The sequence below is a fragment of the Carcharhinus amblyrhynchos genome, chromosome 14 (genome assembly GCF_965287045.1).
Source record: "Carcharhinus amblyrhynchos chromosome 14, sCarAmb.v2.hapA, whole genome shotgun sequence".
Classification (NCBI taxonomy): Eukaryota; Metazoa; Chordata; class Chondrichthyes; order Carcharhiniformes; family Carcharhinidae; genus Carcharhinus; species Carcharhinus amblyrhynchos.
The window spans coordinates 36,911,625-36,937,763 of NC_137337.1; the positions used below are offsets into that span (position 1 = coordinate 36,911,625).

The 26,139-nt window shown below is 42.5% G+C and overlaps 1 protein-coding gene across 3 annotated transcripts in view; it reads right to left on the reverse strand.

Annotated features, from left to right (window-relative positions):
- Positions 1 to 26,139, reverse strand: part of txndc16 (thioredoxin domain containing 16) — a 128,847-nt gene that overhangs the window by 49,015 nt on the left and 53,693 nt on the right. For all 3 annotated transcript variants that reach the window (XM_080202693.1, XM_080202692.1, XM_080202690.1), the window contains one exon: positions 12,003 to 12,171. In XM_080202693.1, the coding sequence (XP_080058819.1) occupies positions 12,003 to 12,171 (169 nt within the window). The remainder of the gene's footprint in view (positions 1 to 12,002; positions 12,172 to 26,139) is intronic.

A 26,139-nucleotide genomic window follows, 5' to 3' on the forward strand; every position in this document is an offset into this window, starting at 1 on the left:
ATGCCCAGCTTTCAAATCAAGATTACGTAAGTATGGCAGCCAATTCTCAAAATTCAGCTGAGACATTTTCTTTAGCTCCTCTCAGGAGATCAGGCATGCAGACACACCCCTTCTGGCCCCTTTACTCTGAATTAGCCAAGATGTCCAACATAACGTGCAGCAGGATTTCCAGACACTGAAAGTGAGCCTCCGCTGAGGAAACTGTCCACTTGACTAACAGGCTTTTTGTTCTGCTTCATCCATTTTTTCCCCCTAGATATTTTGCAGTTCATCAATAGGAGTGACAATGATTTGTGCCAGGGAGCCAAGACCGTCATCCACAACTTTACCCACAATGGCAGCCATCATCTCAATGCCTACAACATCTCCAGGGCATGAGCCTGCTCACCACAACTGTGAGCAAGGCCCCACCCCAATTGTCTCCAGCTGTTTTGAATAAGTGAGGATTTTCTTGGCTTTACTTGGCTCCCTGTCACCCAAACTTAACTAAGATCTTCCAGGAACATAGCGCAAATCTCCAGCATGAGATAATTAAGGGTTGTGCAACAGGATAAATAAAAGGATTAAAAGATCAGGAGTGCCAAGACTTTACAAAAACGCATCCATTCCTGCACTTACATCATGTGACCGCCCCCAGAACGCGGATTAATGAATCCAATTTTTTTTAAATAGAAATTGCAAAATCCAATACCTATATAACAGTAAAATCCTTGAATAACATCATGAAAATGCATTTTTATTCAGTCACCTTAAAATTGGTGGCTGCAAAAATTAAATAAAAGCAGAAAATGCTGGAAAATACTTCAGCAGTTCAGGCTTCACCCGTGCAAAGAGAATTGGAGTTAATGTTTCAGGTTGTTCTGAGTCCCAATTAAAAGGAAAATATTAACTCTTTTTTTGCACAGATACTGCTTGATCTGCTGAGCACTTCCTATATTTTATGTTTTTATTTCAGATTTAGACATTTACAATATTTTGCTTTTACTTTTGAAAATGGTACATCTTATGCCACATAATGTAACATTCCCATAACCAAAAGAATATCTTAGACTAATGGGAAACAAAGTCATAAGGGATCTGCTAAAATATTGTCAGCTGGTAGCACTTTCACCCGAGTCAGATGGTTCTGGATTCAAATTTCACCCAGAAACTTGAGCTTAAAAACCATAATTGACAATCAGTGTTGTACTGAAGGAGTGACCATCTTTTGGATTAGACATTAAATCAAGACCCATCTGTCTTGAGAAGAGATGTCAATTCATCAACTTTGCCATGCAAACATCCAGAAAATTGAAAGAAAGTAGATGCCTGGTTATTAAAATCAGAGTTGAGGTGACACTCATGGGGGCCAAGGGAAAGAGTTGCTGGTCCAAAGTAAATACATTGGTGAAGTTCAGTCGGAGAATGGAATTCCAGGGAGATGGTAGAGTGGGCAGGGAGGTGCAGGGTAGGAGTTATAGGGACTGGGTGTGAGGGGGACAGATTGTCTAGGGCAGGAAGCCAGTGACAGCTGGAGACACAGTGTCCCCTCATGATGATCAGAGGAGCACTCCTGCAGTAAATACTGTTTAAAACTTAGCTCCTGGCCTTGACTGCTATTCCTGGCTGGCTTGGCATGGAAGGGCAGGAGAATCATTACTACTCATTCACTCAGAACTCAGGTTAAATTAGCAGATTGTTACAGGAGTCTAATCTATATGTTTCAAGTAGGGCCCTGCCACCTTGGGATGTACATCTTTGCCACCTGCAATTTAAATCTGTCATTGGAAAAGTCATTGTGGGAAAGGAATGATCAGACACCGTCCTCACTTAATCGTGACCCCCATCTTCCTCTCAACTGGATATAAAATATCCCAGAACTAACAAATGCAGGGGAGTGACCCAGGGGCCTGGTCAGTAGAGATCCCTCAATCAATATCATAAATACAGATCATCAGATCATGTTCACACTGCTGTTTGTGGAAGCTTGTTGTGTGCAAACTGGCTGCATCCTTTCCTAGTGACTAATATAAGAACATAAGAAATAGGAGCAGGAGTAGGCCATCTAGCCCTTCGAGCCTGCCCCGCCATTCAATAAGAACATCGCTGATCTGAAGTGGATCAGTTCCACTTTCCCGCTTTCTCCCCATAACCCTTAATTCCCTTGTCTGTCAAAAACCTATCTACCCGTGACTTAAATATATTTAGCGAGGTAGCCTCCACCACTTCAACGGGCAGAGAATTCCAGAGATTCACCACCCTTTGAGTGAAGAAGTTCCTCCTCAACTCCGTTCTAAACTGCGCCACCACCACCGCCCCCCCCCCCCCCCATCTTGAGGCTGTGCCCTCTAGTCCTGCTGTCCTTTCTGAGTGGGAAGAATCTCTCGACCTCTACCCTATCCATCCCTTTCATTATCCTGTACGTCTCTATAAGATTCCCCCTCATCCTTCTAAACTCCAACGAGTACAGACCCAGTCTATTTAATCTCTCTTCATAGTCCAACCCCCTCATCTCCAGTATCAGCCTAGTGAACCTCGTCTGCACTCCCTCCAAGGCCAAAATATCCTTGCGCAAGTGCGGCATCCAAAACTGCACACAGTACTCCAGCTGCGGCCTCACCAGTGCCCTGTACAGTTGCAGCAAGACCTCCCTGCTTTTATATTCTATCCCCCTCGCTATAAAGGCCAGCATCCCATTCGCCTTCTTGATCACCTGCTGCACCTGCAGACTGGGTTTTTGCGACTCATGCACAAGGACCCCCAGGTCCCTCTGCACCGTAGCATGCTGCAGCTTTTTGCCCTTTAAATAGTAATCCCTCCTACTATTATTCCTGCCAAAGTGGATAACTTCACACTTGCTAACATTGTACTCCAACTGCCAGGTCCTCGCCCACTTGCTCAGCCTATCCAGATCCCTCTGCAGACTTTCCAAACCCTCCGCACAATTTGCTTTTCCACTCATCTTTGTGTCATCAGCAAATTTCATTACCCTACACTCAGCCCCCTCCTCCAGATCATCTATATAAATGGTAAATAGTTGAGGCCCCAGCACCGATCCCTGCGGCACTCCACTAGTCACCAACCGCCAATCAGAATAGCACCCATTGATACCAATTCTCTGCCTCCTATTAGACAACCAATCCTTTATCCACGCTAACACCTTACCCACAACTCCATGCCCCCTAACCTTCTGAAGCAACCTTTTGTGCGGCACCTTATCAAACGCCTTTTGAAAACCGAGAAACACTACATCCACCGGTTCCCCTCTGTCTACTGCACTAGTCACATCCTCATAGAAATCCAATAAATTCGTCAAACACGACTTCCCCTTAACGAATCCGTGCTTCGTCTGCTCTATCAAACCATTCTTTTCTAGGTGCCTCGCTATTTCTTCTTTGATGACGGATTCAAGCATTTTTCCAACAACAGACGTTAAACTAACTGGTCTATAATTCCCTGCCTTTTGCCTGCTACCTTTTTTAAACGGCGGCGTAACATTAGCCGTTTTCCAATCTTTCGGCACTTCTCCAGAATCCAGCGAAGTTTGGTAAATAATCGCTAAGGCAACTACTATCACCTCTGCCATTTCTTTCAGAACCCTGGGATGCATTCCATCCGGTCCTGGGGACTTGTCCACCATCAGTCCTGTTAGTCTATCAAGCACTACCTCTCTAGTGATAGCAATCGCATTCAGGCCCTCAACTCCTACCATCCTTCTATCTTTAATATCTGGCAAACTATTCGCGTCCTCCTCCGTGAAGACCGAGGCAAAAAACTTACTTAAGGCCTCCGCCATTTCCTCATCTCCCACCACTAAATCCCCCCTCTCATCCTCTAAGGGTCCGACATTCACTCTAGCCAGCCTCCTCTTCTTTATATATTTGTAAAAACTCTTACTGTCCTTTATTATATTTAGTGCTAGTTTAGCTTCATAGTCTATCCTTCCTTTCTTTATCAACTTCTTAGTCATTCTTTGTTGATTTTTAAACCTCTCCCAATCTTCTACTCGCCCACTACTTTTAGCCACTCTAAACGCATCAGCTTTCAATTTAATACTCTCCTTTATTTCCTTCGATAACCACGGCTGGTTATCCCTTCTCCTACATTCCTTCTTTACCATTGGAATATATTTCTGCTGAGCACCAAAAAAGATCTCCTTAAAGATCCTCCACTGTTCCTCAGCAGTCCTACCAACCAATCTGCGCCCCCAATCTACATTTGCCAATTCCTCTCTCATCCTATCGTACTCCCCTCTGTTCAAACAGAGGACACAGGCTCGGGACCCTACTTTCTCAACCTCCAACTGCATCAAAAACTCAACCATACAATGATCGACTACACTTGAAAACTTTGGCATGTGATAGACACATTCTAGGTGCAAGGCGCTTTCATATATAGAAAGAACCACTTGCATTTACATGCAACGATTCCTCTAGAACATGTGCATTACATCATATTCAAAATCATTACAAGATGCAAAACAAACAACAAAACAACAGAGAGAAAAACCAGTCATTGCACATTAGGCTTTGTTAATCTGAAGGCTGAATCACTGAATCTCTAATTGATCTCAGATGCTCAAATGTAACTGTATTGTACTATTTAGACTATTTCTCTACAAGAACTATTTGAAAAATAGCTTTGAATGGGCAGGGTTGATTAAGCATATCTTCACTATGGTACTGAGATATTACAAACATGCTCCTGCCTCCAGCTCACCAATGAGCATCTGTTTATCTTTTAACACAGGAACTTTCTTCCTCTTTATATTGTAGGCTACGGAGGGGACAAGACCAAAATGGAAAATTGATAGCAGCAATGCAAGCTATGAACTTAAATGGTAAATTGTTAAAAAGCTTGTACGTAGAAGAAAAAAAAATCACACAGTGCTCACTTTTAAGTCCCAGCTGAGCATGCTGCAAAGGTAAAGGTGCACCTGTGGTAGGCAGGCATGATTTTAACAGCTGGACCTCAATACCATGCTGCTCATCAACTTTGCCATGCAAACATCCAGAAAGTTGGAAGAAAGTAGATGCTTGGTTATTAGAATCAGAGTCGAGGTGACAGTCATGGAGGCCCAGGGAAAGAGTTACTGGTCCAAAGTGAGTACATTGGTGAAGTTCAGCGGGAGAATAGAATTCCAGGGAGGTGGTAGAGTGGGCAGGGAGGTGCAGGGTAGGAGTTATAGGGACTGGGTATGAGAGGGAGGGATTGTCTAGGACGGGAAGCTAGCGACAGCCGGAGACACAGCGTCCCCTTATGATGATCAAAGGAGCACTCCGGCAATAAACAACATGTTTAAAACTTAGTTCCTGGCCTTGACTGCTATTCCTGGATGGCTTGGCATGGAAGGGCAGGAAAATCATTACTACTCATTCACTCAGAACTCAGGTTAAATTAGCAGATTGTTACAGGAGTCTAATCTATACGTTTCAAGTAGGGCCTTGTCACTTTGGGATGTACATCTTTGCCACCTGCAATTTAAATCTGTCATTGAAAAGATCATTACAGGAAAGGAATGATCAGACACCCTCTTCACTTAATCTGTTTCCCACTGGTTTCCAGAATGGCAGGGAATTAAAAATTAATTGTAAAATATTACAATTGGAGCCCATTCTCATCTTTTGCTCATTTGATTTGCATTGTTATTTGAACATTCTTCAATTTCAGCTTTGCATTCATGCACATTTCTCTCCAAATGTTTATGGACACACTGATAGGAAATGATTAACTTTACAAACAGATGTCAAAGGGAAATTCTTTCCAACAAAACTTAGATCAAAAACACATTTTTTGATCACAAAGTGCACACAACAAAATATATAACCTAGTCTGTAAAAGAGAGAAGTTCAATCTCAGATCATTTCAATAATTAATTGCAAGTCTGACATGCACATTTCAAGGAGTTCCCAAACAGTGCAACTTCCTTTGTTTTAAGATCTTTAAACATTTCTTCATCTACAGCAAGTTAAAATTAAAATCATTGCTATCAAACTCAAGTTATACTGACTTGAATTTCTGTTGTTTATTTAATTTTGGTGACATGGTAGTGTATTGCAGGTCTTGGTAAGAAAAGTACAAATGCTTTGGTGATGTTTACCTTCTGCTAAATATTGCCTTGATCTGAATGACTAAAGAATAAATCTTCAGGGTATAACATTACAAATTCAATTATATTTTGGTTTGATTTATTATTGTCACATGTATTAATATACAATGAAAAGGATTGTTTCTTGTGCGCTATACAAAGACTACCGTACACAGAGAAGGAGAGAGTGCAGTTCACCAGATTCTCTACCTCTTTCCTATAGTCCATCTCATCATTACATTTCCTGAAGTCAATGACTAACTCTTTTGTTTATTGACATTGAGAGAGAGATTATTGTCGTCGCACCAGTTTACCAGATTCTCTCTTTCCTGTACTCAATCTCATCATTGTTTGAGATCCGACCCCATTACTGTGGTGTCATCAGCAAACTTGAAAATCGAGTTGGAGGGGTATTTGGCCACATAGTCATAGGTGTATAAGGAGTATAGTAAGGGGCTGAGGACACAGCCTTCTGGGGCAAGAGTGTCGTGGATAATCATGGAGGTGTTGTTGTTGCCTATCCTTATAGATTGCATTGTGTAAGTTAGGAAGGTCCGACCCTCAGGTCATGGAGTTTGGAGATGAGTCTCATAGGAATAATGATGTTAAAGGCTGAACTTAGTCAATAAATAGGAGCCTGACATAGGTGTCTTTATTATCTAGGTGTTCCAGGGTTGAGTGCAGGGCCAAGGAGATGGCGTCTGCTGTAGACCGGCTGGGGTGGTAGGCAAACTGTAGTGGATCCAATTTGGGAGGCTGGAATTGATTCATGCCATGACTAACCTTTCAAAGCACTTCATAATGGTGGCTCTCAGAGCCATCAGACGACAATCATTAATGCATGGTGCTTGGCTTTTCTTTGGTACTGGGATGATGGTCATCTTCTTGAAGTAGATAGGGACCTCAGATTGTTGTGATGAGAAATTCTGGATGTCTTTGAATACCCCCAAGCTGGTCTGCGCAGGATCTGAGTGCTCGTCCGGGCACCTCATCCAGGCCAGTTCGCTTTCTGTGGGTTAACCTTTGAGAAGGCTGCTCTGACATCTGAATGGTGACCTCGGATACAGGTTCATCTGAGGCTTCCGGGGTGTGCTCTCATTGACCTTTTGCTCAAAACAGGCATAGAATGTATTCAGTTCATCAGGGAAAGGTTTACATGCCTTCATCTCGTAGCCTGTTCTGCCTGCAGACCTTGCCATAGTTGGCAGGGGTCCATGCGGCTAGCCTGGGATTCTAGCTTGGTTCGGTACTGCCTCTGGCATCTTTGATGGATCTCTTTTAAGAAGTCTGGCTTTTTTGGATAGGTCAGGGTCACCTGACTTGAATGCCTCAGATCTAGACTTCAGCAGAGGATATCCCCGTTCATCCATTGTTTCTGGTCGGGAAACGCCCAGATGTGCTTCTTTGGCGCACAGTCTTCTACATACTTACTGATGAGGTCAGTTACTGTAGTGGTGTACTCGGTCAGGCTGGTTGCAGAGTTCTCGGATTCTTTGTTCCCTTTTCCTTTTAAAAGTTCAAGAATTCCAAGACATAACTGTGTGGGTTAAGTGGCGAGTATTATTTGTCCTAATAAATCTATGAGCAAAAGACTTTGCACTTGGATCTCTCATTTGTGGCACAGGGACAACAATTCCAAACTTATCTCCCTACCATACTTAACAGCCAGCAAGAACATATTTCCTTCAGGTTTAGTTGTTGCCACTGCCAATGAATCAGACAGATCTGTACTTAGCTCCAATGGAAGCTGTCATCCACCCATGTACTCTGCTAATTCACCATCCTCTCAGCTTTTGACCCAGCCCAGAAAATCAAAGCTACTTACTTGGGGACAAAAGCTATTCTCATTACACCTGACACAAGGCGCCTTAACAAAACTATAGCAGATTTATAGTGTAGAAATAAATAAGAAAGATTGACTTGCTTTAAGAGAATTACTGTGGTAAGTAAGAAATAAACTCAAGTCTATAGTATATGGAATTTGAAAACATAGCATCAATTTAGTCCTATTTGCTTCATTTAATTTGTTCTATTTGCAATGAGCTTTGTGTTTTACTTTGAAAAAAGTGAAATCTTTGACATAGTTCTGTTGGATTAGAATGAGGAATTCAGATTTCTCTTTAAATGTTAATTGTCCCAAAACAGATCGTAACAGTATGTACAGTAAACAAGGATAAGAACACCTTGTAGTTCTCTTCCCTGTTGGCTTTGCTGATGTTCAGTATATAAAGGATGGGATGTGATGGGATGTGAAGAACAAATCAAATCAAAATTAACAAACTGTTAGATCTTTAGCACTCTATGAGTATTTTAGTGTAAATGGTCTAGTGATTATGGTACTGGACCTCAAAGGTAATGGTCTCAGGATTACTACTGGTGTCACATGCTAGTCAGAGTAGAAATGACAGGATATATCGAATAAATACATGGGAGAGATGGTATCGGGGAGGGTTTCAGATTCCTGGGGCATTGGGACCGGTTCTGGCGGAGTTGGAACCTGTACAAATTAGTTGGGTTACATCTGGGCAGAACTGAGACTGATGTCCTAGGGGGAGTCTTTGCTAGAGAGGTTAGGGAAGGTTTAAACTAATATGCCAGGGGGAAGAGAACCTATGTAAGGAGTCCAAGAAGGAGGGAGCAAGGACAAAATTTGGGGAGAATGTTCCAACTACATCAAGAATCAGGAAAAAAGTTAAAAGGAAGGAGAACTCAGGAGATGTTATTAATGGAAGTGTTAGAATTCAAAAAGTTACAAAAACAAGCATGAGGAGACTTTATCTGAATGTTTGTAGAATTTAAAACAAGGTAAATGAGTTGACGGCACAAATCATTGCGAACAAGTATGATTTGGTGGCCATTACAGAGACGTGGTTGCAGGATGGTGATGAGTGGGAGTTAAATATCCAGAGGTATCAGACTGTTCAAAGGGACCGACAGGAAGGTAAGGGAGGTGGTATAGCTCTATATTTAAGAAAGACATCAAGGCGGTGGTGAGAGATGGTATAGGTTCTGTGGAAAAAAAAGGTTGAATCCACTTGGGTGGAAATTAGAAATAGTTAAGGAGAAAAAGTTACTGATAGGCATAGTCTATAGGCCACCAAATAATGACATCATAGTGAGGCAAGAAATAAATAAGGGAATAACTGATGCGTGTAAAAATAGTACAGCAATTATCACGGGGGATTTTAATCTACGTATCAATTGGTCAAACCAGGTTGGTCAATGCAGCCTTCAGGAAGACGTCATAGAATGCATCCGCAATAGCTTCCTTGAACAGTATGTAATGGAACTTACGAGGGAGCGAGCTATCCTAGATCGAGTCCTGTGTAATGAGACAGGAATAATTAATGATCTTGTAGTTAGGGATCCTCTCGGAAGAAGCAATCATAGTATGGTTGAATTTAAAATACAGATGGAGCGTGAGAAGGTAAAATCCAATACAAGTGTCTTGTGCTTAAACAAAGGAGACTACAAAGGGATGAGGGAGGCGTTGGCTAAGACAGACTCGAAGCAAAAGCTTTATGGTGGGGCAATTGAGGAACGGTGTAGGACTTTCAAAGCAATCTTTGCTGCTGCTCAGCACACTTATACACCAGTGAGAAGGAAGGACTACAGAAAAAGAGATAACCAGCCATGGATATCTAAAGAAATAAAGGAAGGTAACAAATTGAAAGAAAATGCATACAAAGTGGCAAAGATTAGTGGGAACCTAGAGGATTGGGAAATCTTTAAAGGTCACCAGAAAGCCACGAAGAAAGCTATAAAGAAAAGTAAGATAGATTATGAGAGTAAACTTGCTCAGAATATAAAAACAGATAGCAAAAGTTTCTACAAATTTATAAAACAAAAAAAAAATTGGCTAAAGTTAACATTGGTTCTTTAGAGGATGAGGAGGAGGGTGTAATAACTGGAAATGAGAAAATGGCTGAGGCATTGAATAAGTATTTTGTGTTGGTCTTCACAGTGGAAGACACAAATAACATGCCAAAAATTGATGACAGGAAGGCTATGGAAGGTGAGGACCTGGAAACTATTATCACGAAAGAGGTAGTGTTGGGCAAGTTAATGGGGCTAAAGGTAGACAAATCGCCTGGTCCTGATGGAATGCATCCCAGAGTAATAAAAGAGAAGGTGGGAGAAATAGCAAATGCACAAGAGGTAATTTACCAAAATTCGCTGGACTCTGGGGTGGTTCCCGCAGGTTGGAAAACAGAAAATGTGACACTACTGTTTAAAAAAAGGAGATAGGCAAAAGGCAGACAATAGGCCAGTTAGCTTAACTTCTGTAGTGGGGAAAATGTTTGAATCTATCAAGAAAGAAATAGCGAGACATCTGGATATAAATTGTCCCGTTGGCAAGACGCAGCACGGGTTCACAAAGGGAAGGTCATGTTTGACTAATTTGGTAGAACCCTTGGAGAACATTGCATGTGCAGTGGACAATGGGAAACCTGTGTGGTGTATCTGGATTTCCAGAAGGCATTTGACAAGGTGCCGCACCAAAGACTGCTACATAAGATAAAAGTGCACAGTGTTACAAGTCATGTATTAGCATGGTTAGAGGATTGATTTACTAACAGAAAGCAAAGAGTGGGGATAAATGGGTGTTTTCTGGTTGGCGATCAGTGACTAGTGGCGTGCCTCAGGGACCAGTGTTGGGACCGCAATTGTTTACTATTTACATAGATGATTTGGAGTTGGGGACCAAGTGTAGTGTGTCAAAATTTGCAGATGACACTAAAATGAGTGGCAGAGCAAAATGTGCAGAGGATACTGAAAAGTCTGCAAAGGGATGGAGATAGCTTAAGTGAGTGGGCGAAGGTCTGGCAGATGGAGTACAATGTTGGTAAATGTGAGGTCATCCATTTTGGTAGAAATAACAACAAAATGGACTCTTATTTAAATGGTAAAAAATTGCAACATGCTGCTGTGCAGGGGGACTTGGGTATCCTTGTATAAGAGTCACAAGGAGTTGGTTTGCAGGTGCAGCAGGTTATTAAGAAGGCAAATGGAATTTTGTCCTTCATTGCCAGAGGGATGGAGTTTAACAACAATGAGGTTATGTTGCAGCTGTATAAGGTGTTGGTGAGGCCACACGTGGAATACTCTGTACAGTTTGGGTCTCCTTACTTGAGAAAGAATATACTGGCACTGGAGGGGATGCAGAGGAGATTCACTGGGTTGATTCCGGAGTTGAGAGGGTTTGTTTATGAGGAGAGACTGAGTAGACTGGGGCTATACTCATTGGAATTCAGAAAAATGAGGGGAGATATTACAGAAACATATAAGATTATGAAGAGAATAAATAAGAAAGAAGTAGGGAAGTTGTTTCCACTGGCTGGTGCAACTAGAACTGGTGGGATGGCCTCAAAATAAGGGGAAAACAGATTTACGACTATATTGAGGAGGAACTTCACACAAAGGGTTGTGAATCTGTGGAATTCCCTGTCCAGTGAAGTTGAGGCTACCTCAATGAATGTTTTTAAGACAAGGATAGATAAATTTTTGAACAGTAAAGGAATTAAGGGTTATGGTGAGCGGGCGGTTAAGTGGAGCTGAATCCACAGAAAGATCAGCCATGATGTTACTAAATGGCAGAGGGGGCCAGATGGCTTACTCCTGCTCCTAGTTCTTATGTTCTCATGTAAACCGGAGATTTGACAAATTGAATGAATTTAAAATTCTGATCATGTTCAGGCTTGTGCCTGAAAAAAAATTAGGATAAAATTGCTAGTTTGTTAAAAAATAGAAACCCCAATTTGTTCACTATTGGTCTTCAGAATAGAATCCAATTTACGTGCATCTTTGGAGAAAAACTATGTTGTTGACTTTCAGTAACATGAGGACAATGAGTCCTACCTTAATAGAATTACCCATCAATCAAGAGCAAGTAAAAGACAGTATGACAATAAGGCAGCTTGTGTAGTTTACTCACAGCATAATAAACTTCAATAGACTTTGTGCTCCAAGCATCCCAGAGTAGAATAAAGGATTCTCTCCTTGAATATAAATCTTGACAGCAGGAAAATGTGTAACATTTTCTTTCAGGCAAACATCTGTCCAGTCTCCACAGTTAACCCGAGTCAGTGCAAGGTCTTTCATATCTGTGTTGCAAAATTATTAGAAGAATTTTATTGCATTCAATTTAAAATTTAAAAAAAAAATCAGTAAGGCAGAACTTAAAAAGATATCCAACATAAATGGACTACCAGGCTCCAAAGCTTCTGCTCTGAAAGCAAATGTAGTTTAGGAATTCAGCAGCATTACACATATTTACTAAAAAAAAATGAGATTTCCACGATTACCATTTTGAATTGTACACAATGTGTACAGAGCTTGGGTAATGTCAACACAATTAATGTATTGTCAACAATGCAGTATTATTACATCTAATATCTTCTATTAAAGTGCATACAGAGGCATCAATACTGTTAATATATTGTCAATGTGACAAATATTGAAATATCAATTTATAATGGCAAAAGTTGAAAATGGAAAGCAAGGTTTTATGGGCATGGAGTACACAGACATAGAACAGGATCTTGAGTCCACACTCACCATCACCCAGAAATGAACTTGTCATGGGGATTCCCCCAGGATGTAAAGGTGAATCCCTGAGGGTACTGCAAGGTAGCCATGTCAAACAGTGCCAGGAGGCAGTGTGCTAAGGGGAGGGACCCAAATGTTTGGGGTCATCTTTGGAGAAGGCAGGGGGAGGATTCATTTTTATGTGGTGGTGGCTGAAGGCAATATGGTAGCGGGGGATCTGGCAGGGGTGTGGTTGCCACAACTGACTGGTGGGGGTGGGGGGCATGGTTGTTGCGGTGACTGGAGGTGGGGGAAGAAGGTACCGACCTCTGTGGTGGGCTGGGGTGGGGTGGGGTGGGGGGAGGTGAGGGTCATTCATGTTCTAATTATGGCATCCTTTAAACATGGCGCCCCAAACTCAATGCGCTTTTTCTCACCAGAACCAATTCTCCACAAATTCTGGTAAGATCACCCCATATTGTTTTTAGGAAAAATTATACTGTAGGTTTACAGTGAAATGTGAAAAACCATTGACAAAGAAATATTTGATTGAAGGATAGAACTTTTTTTGCTGCATTGGCTGAAGAGCTGAGAGATGTGAAACTGAGGTACTGCTGCATCTTCACTGGTGAGGGTGTAATTACTGTGTGGCAAATTTTGATAGCCAGTTTCTATTCTAAATTTGAAATGATAGAAAAAGCTGCAACAAAAGTACGGCACAAATATAAGAATAGAAAATAATGTTTTTCAACAAGTGTGCATTAATATATATCAAATTGATAAATCGAGGCAGAAGTTACTATTCACAAAATAATATTCTAATTTGGAGTCCTTCAACAAACTGCGTTTGTGGATTTATGTTCGGTGTTATCTTACAAAAAGAATTCTAAGTGCTGAATCAGCATAAAAATGGGAGAGATCGTTTGACAAAGTACCTCACAAGAGGTTATTGCAGAAGGTCGAGGGACATGGAGTTGGGGGTAGGGTGTTAGCGTGGATAGAGGATTGGTTGTCAAATAGGAGGCAGAGTGTGGGGGTCAACGGGTGCTATTCGGATTGGCGGATGGTGACTAGTGGAGTGCCCCAGGGGTCGGTGCTAGGGCCTCAGCTTCTTACCATTTATATAGATGATCTGGAGGAGGGAACCGAGTGTAGGGTGTCGAAATTTGCTGATGACACCAAGATTGGGGGAACGGCAAATTGTGCGGAGGGTGTGGAGAGTCTGCAGAAGGATCTAGATAGGCTGGGCGAATGGGCCAGGAAATGGCAAATGGAATTTAATGTTGGCAAGTGTGAGGTGGTCCACTTTGGTAGGAAGAATGGTAGGAAGGACTATTACTTACGGGGCGAAAAACTGCAGCAGGCGACGGTGCAGAGGGACCTCGGGGTCCTTGTGCATGAGTCGCAAAAACCCAGCTTGCAGGTGCAGCATGTGGTCAGGAAGGCGAATGGGATGCTGGCCTTCATAGCGAGGGGGATTGAATATAAAAGTAGGGAGGTCTTGCTGCAGCTGTATAGGGCATTGGTGAGGCCGCAGCTGGAGTACTGTGTGCAGTTTTGGGCGCCGCACCTGCGCAAAGATATTTTGGCCTTGGAGGGAGTGCAGAGGAGGTTTACTAGGCTGATACCGGAGTTGAGGGGGTTGAGCTATGAGGAGAGGCTGAATAAACTAGGCTTGTACTCTTTAGAGTTTAGAAGAATGAGGGGAGATCTCATTGAGACGTATAAGATGAGGAATGGGATGGATAGGATAGAGGTGGAGAGACTCTTCCTGCTCAAAAAAGACAGTAGGACTAGGGGGCACAGCCTCAAGATAAAGGGGGGGCAGTTTAGAACGGAGTTGAGGAGGAACTTCTTCACTCAAAGGGTGGTGAATCTCTGGAATTCTCTGCCCGTTGAAGTGGTGGAGGCTGCCTCGCTAAATATTTTTAAGACGCGGGTTGATGGGTTTTTGATAAGACAGGGGATTAAGGGTTATGGGGAGAGGGCGGGAAAGTGGAACTGAGCCACGACAGATCAGCCATGATCTTATTGAATGGTGGGGCAGGCTCGAAGGGCTAGATGGCCTACTCCTGCTCCTATTTCTTATGTTCTTATGTTCTTAATCACGCTCACTTTTTGTGAGAGCTCCCGGACGCAATTCCCTGTAAGGCACTTAGAAACAAAATGAGACAAAATGGGATCCTCAAAAGGAGCCTTATGTTTGCCGAAAAGCCAGTTGCTAAGCTGTAACGGCAGCATTGCGCACGTGCCCTGACCTCCCAGTGCACTAGATACATTATGTATACAAATGTGAGGTTAGGGCCAGTCGAGGATAGTAGTGGCAACTTGCGCATGGAGTCAGAAGAGATAGGAAAGGCATTGAATGAATTCTTTTCTTCAGTGTTCACTAAGGAGAGGGGCCACGTTTTTGAGGATGAGTGTGTGATACACTGATAGGATGGAGCAGGTAGATGTTCTGAGGGAAGATGTATTAGCAATTTTGAAAAACCTGAGGGTCGATAAGTCCCCTGGGCCAGATGGGATACATCCTGGGATTCTTTGGGAAACAAGGGATGAGATTGCGGAGCCTTCAGCTTTGATCTCTGGGTCCTCACTGTCCACGGGGATTGTGCCAGAAGACTGGAGAATGGCGAATGTTGTTTCTCTCTTCAAGAAAGGAAATAGGAATGACCCTGGTAATTATAGGCCAGTTAGTCTTACTTCGGTGGTTGGTAAGTTAATGGAAAGGGTCTTGAGAGATAGGATTTATGACCATTTGGAAAGATGCAGCTTAATCCGGGATAGTCAGCATGGTTTTGTGAGGGGTAAGTCCTACCTCTCAAATTTGATTGAATTCACTGAAGAGGTAACTAAGCGTGTAGACAAAGGTAGAGCAGTTGATGTCGTATAAATGGATTTTAGTAAGGCGTTTGATAAGGTTTCCCATGGTAAGCTCATGAAGAAAGTAAGGACATGTGGAATAGAAGGAAATTTGGCCAATTGGATAAGTAACTGGCTGTCTCATAGAATAAAGGGTGGTGATGGAGGGAAAATTTTCAGACTGGAGGCCAGTTACCAGCGGTGCACCACAGGGATCAGTGCTGGGTCCTCTGCTACTTGTGATTTTTTATCAATGACTTGGAAGAGGGGGCTGAAGGGTGGATTAGTAAATTTACTGATGACACCAAGATTGGTGGAGTAGTGGATGAGGTGGAGGGCTCTTGTAGGCTGCAAAGAGACACTGATAGGATGCAGAGCTGGGCCGAAAAGTGGCAGATGGAGTTTAACCCTGACAAGTGTGAGGTGATTCATTTTGGTAAGACAAACCAGAGTGCAAATTACAGGGTCAACAGCAGGGTTCTGAGGAATGTAGAAGTGCAGAGAGATCTTGAAGTTCACATCCACAGATCTCTGAAGGTTGCTACTCAAGTGGATAGAGCCGTGAAGAAGGTTTATAGTGTGTTAGCATTCATTAACAGGGGGTTTGAGTTTAAGAGCCATGGGATTATGCTGCAACTATACAGGACCTTGGTGAGACCACATTTGGAATATTGTGTGCATTTCTGGTCACCTCACTATAAGAAGGATGTGGAAGCATTGGAGAGAGAGCAGAGGAGATTTACCAGGATGCTGCCTGGTTTGGAGGGTAGGTCTTATGAGGAAAGGTTGAGGGAGGTGGGCCTTTTCTCTCTAGAACGGAAGAGGATAAGAGGCAACTTAATAGAGGTTTTTAAGATGATGACGGGGATAGATAGAGTGGACCGTTTCCTTGGGTGGATGTAGGGTCATGGTAGGAGATATAGGAGGGATGTCCAAGGTAGATTCTTCACTCAGAGAGTGGTTGGGGTGTGGAATGTACTGCCTGCTGTGATAGTGGAGTTGGACACTTTAGGAACTTTCAAGCGGTGATTGGATAGGCACATGGAACACACCAGAATGATAGGGAGTGGGATAGCTTGATCTTGGGTTTGGACATAGCTCGGCACAACATCGAGGGCCGAAGGGCTTGCACTGTGCTGTACTGTTCTATGTTCTAATGTACTAGGAGATCTGTCAATTCCTCCACCCCCATTTGCTGTCCAGCAATTGCCACCCCTACCCATCTCCAGTGGGTAGTGCCAGGATGCCTGGTGAACACAAGAACATAAGAAATAGGAGCAGGAGTAGGCCATCTAGCCCTTCGAGCCTGCCCCGCCATTCAATAAGATCATGGCTGATCTGAAGTGGATCAGTTCCACTTTCCCGCTTTCTCCCCATAACCCTTAATTCCCTTGCCTACCAAAAAATTATCTACCCGCATCTTAAATATATTTAGCGAGGTAGCCTCCACCACTTCAACGGGCAGAGAATTCCAGAGATTCACCACCCTTTGAGTGAAGAAGTTCCTCCTCAACTCTGCTCTAAACTGCGCCCACCCCCCCCCCCCCCCCCCCCCTTATCTTGAGGCTATGCCCTCTAGTCCTGCTGTCCTTTCTGAGCGGGAAGAACCTCTCCACCTCTACCCTATCCATCTCTTTCATCATCTTATACGTCTCAATGAGATTCCCCCCTCATTCTTCTAAATTCTAACGAGTACAAGCCCAGTCTATTCAGCCTCTCCTCATAGCTCAACCCCCTCAACTCTGGTATCAGCCTAGTGAATCTCCTCTGCACTCCCTCCAAGGCCAAAATATCCTTGCGCAAGTGCAGCGACCAAAACTGCACACAATACTCCATCTGCGGCCTCACCAGTGCCCTGTACAGTTGCAGCAAGACCTCCCTACTTTTATATTCAATCCCCCTGGCTATGGTGGGCACTGCCATGGTGCCAGGCTGGCCCTGCCCAAAGGTACGCCCGGCCTTGAATCCCCCACCACCCAAGGGCCTTCAATGGCTTCCATTCCCACCAATGAGGTCATCATGTCAGCTCGCCATTGGTGGGGACCATATGTGATCCTCGCCGGTGAGGGCCTCCACTGGCTAGCAGGTAAGGACAAATGAACCCGGATGATTGCGAACGGGACTCACAAATAATATTGAAATAAGCTTATGAATATTGAATTCAGCCTCGAAACCAATTTCACCATTAGAACAGGGCCAGTAACAGTGCAAGAGGCACAAACCCAATTTATCGCCTAATGCCCAATCTTACCAGCTCACCGTGCCAATCAGTGTGGCAAGCTGGTAATATCATTCCCATAGTGTTTTTCCACAAGTCTTATTTTCAGCATATCCGGGGAGACAGCTTACCATAGTGAAAGAACAATTGGATAAATCAGATTTTAAAAGAATTCAGGGATCTATAGCTGTTCTCTTCTTTATGAATACACCTTGTAAGCTTAAAAATTCATTCACAGGATATGAGCATCACTTACAAGGCCAACGTTTATTGCTCATCCCTAATTGCCCTGAAGAAACCTTCTTAAGTTGCTGCAGTCCTTATGGTGAAGTTATTCAAAGGGTGCTCTTAGGTAGAGAGGCAAGATTTTGCCCCAGCAATGGGGATTTATTTCCAAATCAGGATGGTGTGAAAATCAGGAAACTTGCAGGAAATAGCCTTCCCATGTAGCTTCTGCTTGTGTTCTTCTAGGTGATACATGTGCTGTTGAAGAAGTCTTTGTAAGTTGCTGCAGTGCATCACATAGACCGTACACAGTGCAGCCACTGTGCTCCAGTGGTGGAGGAAACAAAAGTTTAATTTGGTGACTGAGGTGCCAATCAAGCTGGTTGCCTTTGCCTGGATTTTGTTGAACTGAAAGCTTCTTGTTAGAACTGCATTCACAAAGGTGAGTGAAGAGTATTTCATCACACATTGACTTGTAGATGCTAGAAAGGCTTTTGGAGTCAGGAGGTAACCCTGCCTCTGATCTGCTCTTATAGCCAAAATATTTAGTTGCTTGATCCTGTTAAGTTTATGGTGAATGATAACCCCCAGGAAATTGATGGCAGGGGATATGATGATGGCAATGTCATTGAATGTCAGCTGGGGGATAGTTGGACTCTCTCTTGCTGAAAGTAGTCAATGTGCGGCATTTATGTGACACAAATGTTATTTGTCACTTATCAGCTCAAGCCTCAAAATCGTCCAGCTCTTGCTGAAGGTGGACACATAACTTCAATATGAGAAGTTGTGAATGTGACTGAACACTGTGCAATCATCAGTGAACATGCCCATTTCTGGAGTGAACATTGATGGAGTAATTGAGAGCTGTTGGACCTAGGACATTACTCTTAGGAGCTCCTGCAACAATTATCTGAGATGACTGGCCTTCAACAACAATCATCTTCCTTTTGTGGTAGTCACAGCTCCAGCCAGTGCAGTTTTCTTCCCACTGACTTTGTGTCGGTCAAGAACTGCCTTGCTGTCAAGAGCTGTCATTCACCTTTGGAATTTAGCTCCTTTGTTCATGTTTGGACAAAAGCTATACCAAGGTCCACAGCCAAGTGGTACTGATGGAAACCAGCTGAGCATCAGTGAGCGCGTTATTGATAAATATATGCCATTCCATTTGCTAGCGCTGTCAACAACACCTTCCATCACTTTACTGACGATTGATAGTGAACAAATAAGGCAGTAACTGGCCAGATTGAATTTATCTTTCTTCTTGTGGACAGGAAATTCCTGAACAATTTTCCACTTCCGTTTGGTAGGTGTAAATATTGTAGCTTTATTGGTACAGTTTGGCTAGAGGCCCACCTAAAGAGCACAAGTTTTTGGCACTATAGACAGGAGAATGAAGGAACTTATAGCCTTTGTTGTATCCAATGTGCTAAGCCATTCTTGATATCACATCGAGCCAAATTGTCTGGTAAACAGTTTCTGTGATGGTGGACCTCAACAGGAAACCAAGGGGGGGTCATGGACTCAGCACCTCTTGCTAAAGTTGGTTGCAAACCTTTCAACTTTGTATTTTAGACTTTGGACTGTCCCATCATTGAGAATAGGGATATTCACGGAGCCTGCTCCTGTTCGCTTTTTAATTGTCCACCACCGTTCATGACTGGATGTCAGAAGACTGCAGAGCTTTGATATGACCCGTTGGTTAGGTAATGATTAGTTCTAGCTATAGAACGATTCCATGCTTTAGAATGCATTTGATCTTGAGCTGTAGTTTCCACAAGGTTACCACTTCATTTTAGATATGTCTATTTAGCTACCCTCAGATACATTTTTTCACTCCTAATTAAACCAGGGTTGGTCTCCTGGCTTGGTGTTAATGGAATTAGAAAGTATATGGCAGCCATGAAGTTACAGACTGTGGTGGTATTCAATTCTGTTGCCACTGATAGTCCACAGTACCTCACGGATTTGCAGTTTTGAGTTGTGAGATTTGTTCTGAATATATCTTATCTGGCATAGTGGTCGTATCAGACAAGACATAAGCATGTGTCCTAAATGTGAAGATGTGGCTTGGTCGTAATAAGGACTATATAGTGGTCACTCCTACCAATACTATGAAGGACAAATGCATCCAGAAAGGTAGATAGTGAAAATGAGGTCAAGTAGATTTTTTTTCTTCCTGTTGATTCTCACAATGTTTCACTGAAACCTAAAATGTACTTTCTCAACTACTGGATGCACCTTTATGGCACCAGGATGGTTTGCTTTAAAATTGAAAACTTCCATGGTTCTAGTTTTATTAAAGATTATTTACCTCAACTGCATAAACGAGGGGCTCAAACTTTAATCTTCATGCAAAAAAATTAATCTACTTGAAGAAATATGATTGCGTTTTCCTCAGGTCCTAATTGCTTACATTAATTTTCATTTGTTTTATCTTTTAGCACTCACTAACGCAGTTCTCAGGAAATTTCAGCAACCTCATCTAGTTGCACAGAAGTTAGTGCAAATTTCGGTGCAACTACTAGCTGAGCTATCAGGAAATTCCATCAAATTATATCAAATAGCAATAAAGAGTCAATTCGGGGACAAAGACCAAACAAAACAATTTCCTGGGTCCTACTATCAGCAAATTTACCAGAAAGGTGCATATAAAAATACTGATCCCAGCTAAATTCTGGTAACTCATCCCAAAAACACTTTTCCAAAAAAGTTATTTAGACAGTAAGACAAATTTTAAATGGCTATGAAACTGAAAGGCAATGGAGACCAATAAACAATAAGGGGGCATCAATTTAAGGCAAGGGGCAAGAGATTTAGAGGATATTTGAGGAAATATTTTTCACCTAGAGGCTGGTGGGAATCTGGAACTCTCTGCAGTAGGCCAGTAGAGATAGAAACCCTCAACATGCAAGAAGCATTTAGAGAGCCCTTGGAATGCCACAGCATACCATGACCTGGAAAATTAGATTAGAATAGATAGGTGCTTGATACCAGCACAGACAAGGTGGGCTAAAGGGCCTCTTTCCGCTGGACGACTTTAAATATTGTTCGTTCCAAAGATTTTTAGGCCAAGCACTAAATGAGAACTGTGGTTTCCATTGTTTTTGCCAAATGACAGCAATTTTCACCATATTTTGAAATACACTATGGGAACACAGACATCCTAAGAAGAGTCAACACTTTCAGACGAACAGAAAAGTAATTGGTACCTAGTTACAAATGCATTAAAAAATTGTTGCTTTAACAGGAAAATTAATCAGGATATGCGTAAGTGTGTCAATGACACAATTCAATACTATTATTCCCACGAAACTCATCTCCAAATTCTGTGGCCTGCGCCTTGGCACTTCCCTCTGCAAATGGATCCTGAATTTCCTAACTCACAGACCGCAATCAGTAAGGTTACGCAACAACACCTCCTCCACAATCATCCTCAACACCGGTGCTCCACAAGGCTGTGTTCTCAGCCCCCTACTATACTGCTTATACACGAGTGTACAGCCAAATTCTCCTACAATTCAATTTTCAAGTTTGCTGACGACATCACTGGAGTGGGTCGGATCTCAAACAAAGATGAGACAGAGTACAAGAATGAGATAGAGCATCCGGCGAACTGGTGCAGCAACAATAATCTCTCCCTCAATGTCAACAAAACAAAGGAGATTGTCATCGATTTCAGGAAGCATAAAGGAGAACATGCCCCTGTCTACATCAAAAGGGACAAAGTAAAAAGGATCAAGAGCTTCAAGCTTTTAGGTGTCCAGATCACCAACAACCTGCTCTGGTCTCCCCAGTGCTGCCACTATAGTTAAGAAAGCCCACCAAAGCCTCTACTTTCTCAGAAGACTAAGGAAATTTGGCATATCAGTTACAACTCTCACCAGCTTTTACAAATGCACCACAGAAAGCATTCTTTCTGGTTATATCACAGCTTGGGATGGCTCCTGCTCTGCCCAAGGCTGCAAGGAACTACAGAAGGTCAGAAATGTAGCCCAATCCATCATGTAAACCAGCCTCCCATCCATTGAGTTTGTCTACACTTTTCACTGCCTCAGCAAAGCAGCCAGAATAATTAAGAAATCGACACACCCCAGACATTCTCTCTTCCACCTTCTTCTGTCGGGAAAAAGATACAGAAGTCTGAGGTCACGTACCAACCGGCTCAAGAACAGCTTCTTTCCTGCTGCTGTCAGATTTTTGAATGGGCTTGCCTTGCATTAAGTTGATCTTTCTCTACACCCTAGGCATGATTGTAACACTACATTCTGCACTCTCTCATTTCCTTCTCTACGAATGGTCCGTATCGTGCACAAGAAACAATACTTTTCACTATGTTAATATGTGACAATAATAAATCAAATCAAAATCTATTTTCAAAACAATTATCCAATTTTGTTATTGACAGAAGAATGATCCAGGAGAAATAAGTACAGAAGTTGTAAAGGAAATCCAGAACAAATGTCAGAATGAAAACAATAACCACTACAGCAATCAATAACTGAGCATGCAACAGAAATACCAACATCTTAACCTGTTTTGCCACTTAATTAAATAATGGTTAACCTATATCTTGATTACACCTACCACCTTGATTCCATAATTCTGGATATTCTTGTCCAAGAGAAACTATCAAATAGTTCTGACATTTTATATTGACCTGATTACAACAGTTCCAGTTTTCCACAATCCCGTGTGCAAACAAATGATTTCTGCTATCATCCCTGAACGATCTACCTAATTTTAAGATTATGCCTTATCATTGTAAATTTCATCACCAGAAGAAATAGTTTCTCTCTATCTACCATATCAACTCCTCAATTAGATCATCCTTAATCTTCTATGTTTAAAGGATTGCAATCTTAGTCTATGCAACCCACTCTCATAATCAAACTCTTTTAGCCCTGGTATTATTCTTGTGAATCAGTGCCACACTCTTCCAAGGCCAACATATCTTTCTTGAGGAACACTATTTAATTGGATTCTGACCAAAGCTCTGTGCAAGGTCAGAGTCCTACAGTACTTACCCGAGTAGTTACCCAGGGAATGTTAGACAGAGTAAATCCCAGTCTAACACCTAGGTAACTCCATAAATCACCCCCCACCCCCCCCACTCCATCCCAACCACCTGACTACCCACACCAACTACCCAACTTCGCCCCCCGGCCCTGACTATTCCCCAGATCAGAGCCAACTAATTATCCAACTACCCCCAACCCACACGACTACCCTACCATTGACCACCCAACAACCCTCCATGACCACTTGGGCAACCCAGCATCCCACCCTGACTGTCCACTCACCTACTTACACACCTCACCACATACTACCTTTCCCACCTACCACCCAACTCACTTACATATCTATCAATTTACCCATACCTATATACCCAGTTCCGCAAGCTTACCATCTCCAAATTCACTCTCACCTATTCATCATCCATTCACTAATGAAAACACTGGACCTATAGACTTATCATATGACAGCTATTGCAGTAAGAAGGGCAAGTGTCCTATTCTTCCCTGATTCTAATGCACTCCAACAGAGTTTTCTGACGAACTCCACGCTGTACTTTTCTGTGAAAGCCAGACTCAGAAACCCCTGGAAGAAATGCATATCAGGGTCGAGACCAAGGCAGGATAGGGTTTATGTCTTAGCAGGGAGCAAGGCCAGAGGGGAGACTTAGATCAAAAAAAAGGGAGCAAAAGGAAATAGAAGGTGCAGAGAGGGGCTAGAGGAAGGAAGGGCTGTGGAAAGAGAAGAATGGGAAAGAAGAGGGATGCTAATATCTGGTATTACCTTGATATGATGTGTGCGCTTGTGGCAAGTTATTTCTCAACTACATGTGGGGCAATAAATTCATGTTACATTGATAGCAGACTGAGTGCAATTTCACTTCTTTCTTAGTTTTCTTTCTCCACTTTGTTTCTGTTCCTATTGTAATTCTTGTCTTTTGTCATGCTGCTTTCTATAGTGGTTTTTTGTTTTCTTTTTCCATTGTTTATTCAGTGTTTTTTTTAAACTATTTTGCTATAAGGGTTTAATTAGTTAGAATGCCATAACATTCCTCAATTTGCACTGTGCTGGGTAAAATTATGACTACTGCACCACCTACTGTAGTATCTTTGGCATCACAATATCACTAGCATTGTCTTTAACATATACCAGATAAAAAAGGATTTTATGACTAGGAGAAATAGAGAAATCAATCTGGAAACCGTGCAAATGCTGACTTGAAATGGCACTTGACAAGAGTTAAGACTGTTCATTGTTACTCTTATAGCCCAAAGCAATGTGTAAAATATTTGACAGGCCAGTGCCAGCATGTTTTTCATTCATTAGTTTCTGATGTAAAGCATTACTCCAATAAAACATACAAGTAATAGCATTTAGAATTCATTCATTACCATTCACTAAACCTATTTTTAAAACTTACAAGTAAAAATAAGGTCAGAATTTTCTGGGCTCTTTCAAAATGGGCTGGGAGACAGGAGGGCTGGCAAAGTGGCAGGGAATGGCATCTAGAGAGTGCCTAACATTTTCCCACTGCCAATGCATTTTGCTAGCAGCGGGAAAGGTGGCCAATGGGCTGCCTGCAGGGTGGTCACAATCCATGGAAATAGACAACTAAAAGCCACTTCCTGTCTCCATGGGTACTTTGCCAACAAGACTACCCAGTGAAATCTGGTGACTTTTCAGAAAGGTTATGGGGTGAGGGTGCCCTATATGGGCACTCCATGACACACAGAGGGCCTCCCTGAAGAAATGGCTGCTCCCTTGACACAGATGCTTCCCGCAATCTCCCTGGATTCTCTTTGAACCGACGAATAAGGATCAGGAGTAAACCATTCAACCTCTTGAGCCTGCTCTGCTGTTTAATGCATTTCTTTGGACACTAAGAGGCAACATGGCACAGCCAATCCATCTAACCTGCATATCTTTAACCATGGGAAGAAACCGAAGTGCCCACGCAGACACTGGGAGAATGTGAAAATTCCACACATGCAGTCAGCCAAGGTCCGAATTGAACCCAAATCCTTGGAGCTGTGAGGCAACAGTACTAACCACTGTGCCACCATGACCTGAGAGTCACCTCAAATCTCCCTCAATAACCTCAATGTCTAGCCTACCCCTGATAGCCTATCACCCCCTTGTTTACCAAGAAAAATATTCAAAGACTCTGCTTCCACCATCTTGCCAGGAAGAGGGTTCCAAAGATTCTCAGCCGAGTGAAACAAATCCATCTCTGCTCCTTTTTAAATGGGTGACCCCTTATTTTTAAACAGTGGCCCCCTAGTTTTAGATTCTCCCGCAAGAGGAAACAAATTCTCCACATCCATCCTATCAAAACCACTCAGGATCTTATACGTTTCGATCAAATCACCATTTACACCACCAGATGATGCAACAAAGGAAAAGAAATGAAAGGAATATGACGGGGGAACATGAGCCAGCATATATCAACCAGAAGTATCTTTTTAAAGACTGACCTCTCGTGTCCAAACATCCCCAGCATAACCATTTATTCTCTTAAGGGTACAAAAATAAGTTGAACTAAAAAGTTCTATAGGTATCGGTTCTGCATATCACCACTGGGAACAACGCAGAGCTGACTGATGAAGAAGGAAGAGTTAGGCAAATGAAACAAGATTGGAGAGGGAAAATGGTGACAAGAGATGGGGTTTTGGGGGTGGAGGTATTGACAAAAGATGGGATGGATGGGGGTCCCTTCTGCACAACACGTACAAAACAGAATTGGAAACAAAGATTATCCATTTCTCTAGGAGGAAGAAGATTTGAGAAAGGGAACAGAGAAGCAATACAGAAAGAGACAAAGAAAAAAGTAGAACATGGCATAAAGACAGGAAAAGGGAGAAAGAAGGAGCTGAAAGAATGAGAGAAAAACTAAGCAATAGAGGAAGAGACAGAGGAAGAACACAAATATAAGAGAGTGACCAACAACATAACAGAAAGTGGTGACAGAAACAATGATGTAAAATTTGTGGTCAGGATAACACTGAGGCTGTCATTGTAAATTGGTAAATTGGACAGAAATTTAGTGTGTCCGCAAATGCTTAATTAAACATAGAAATCGGAAGGCAATTGCTTGGGTTGTTTCTCAGCATGCACTGATTTTTCACCAAGAGATGTATGAAGAGTGTGAATTTGCAGTATTAACCCACAAGCACCCACCAAACACTCCATATAAAGTTAGGGCTGGAGATTTCAAGTGTGAATGAAC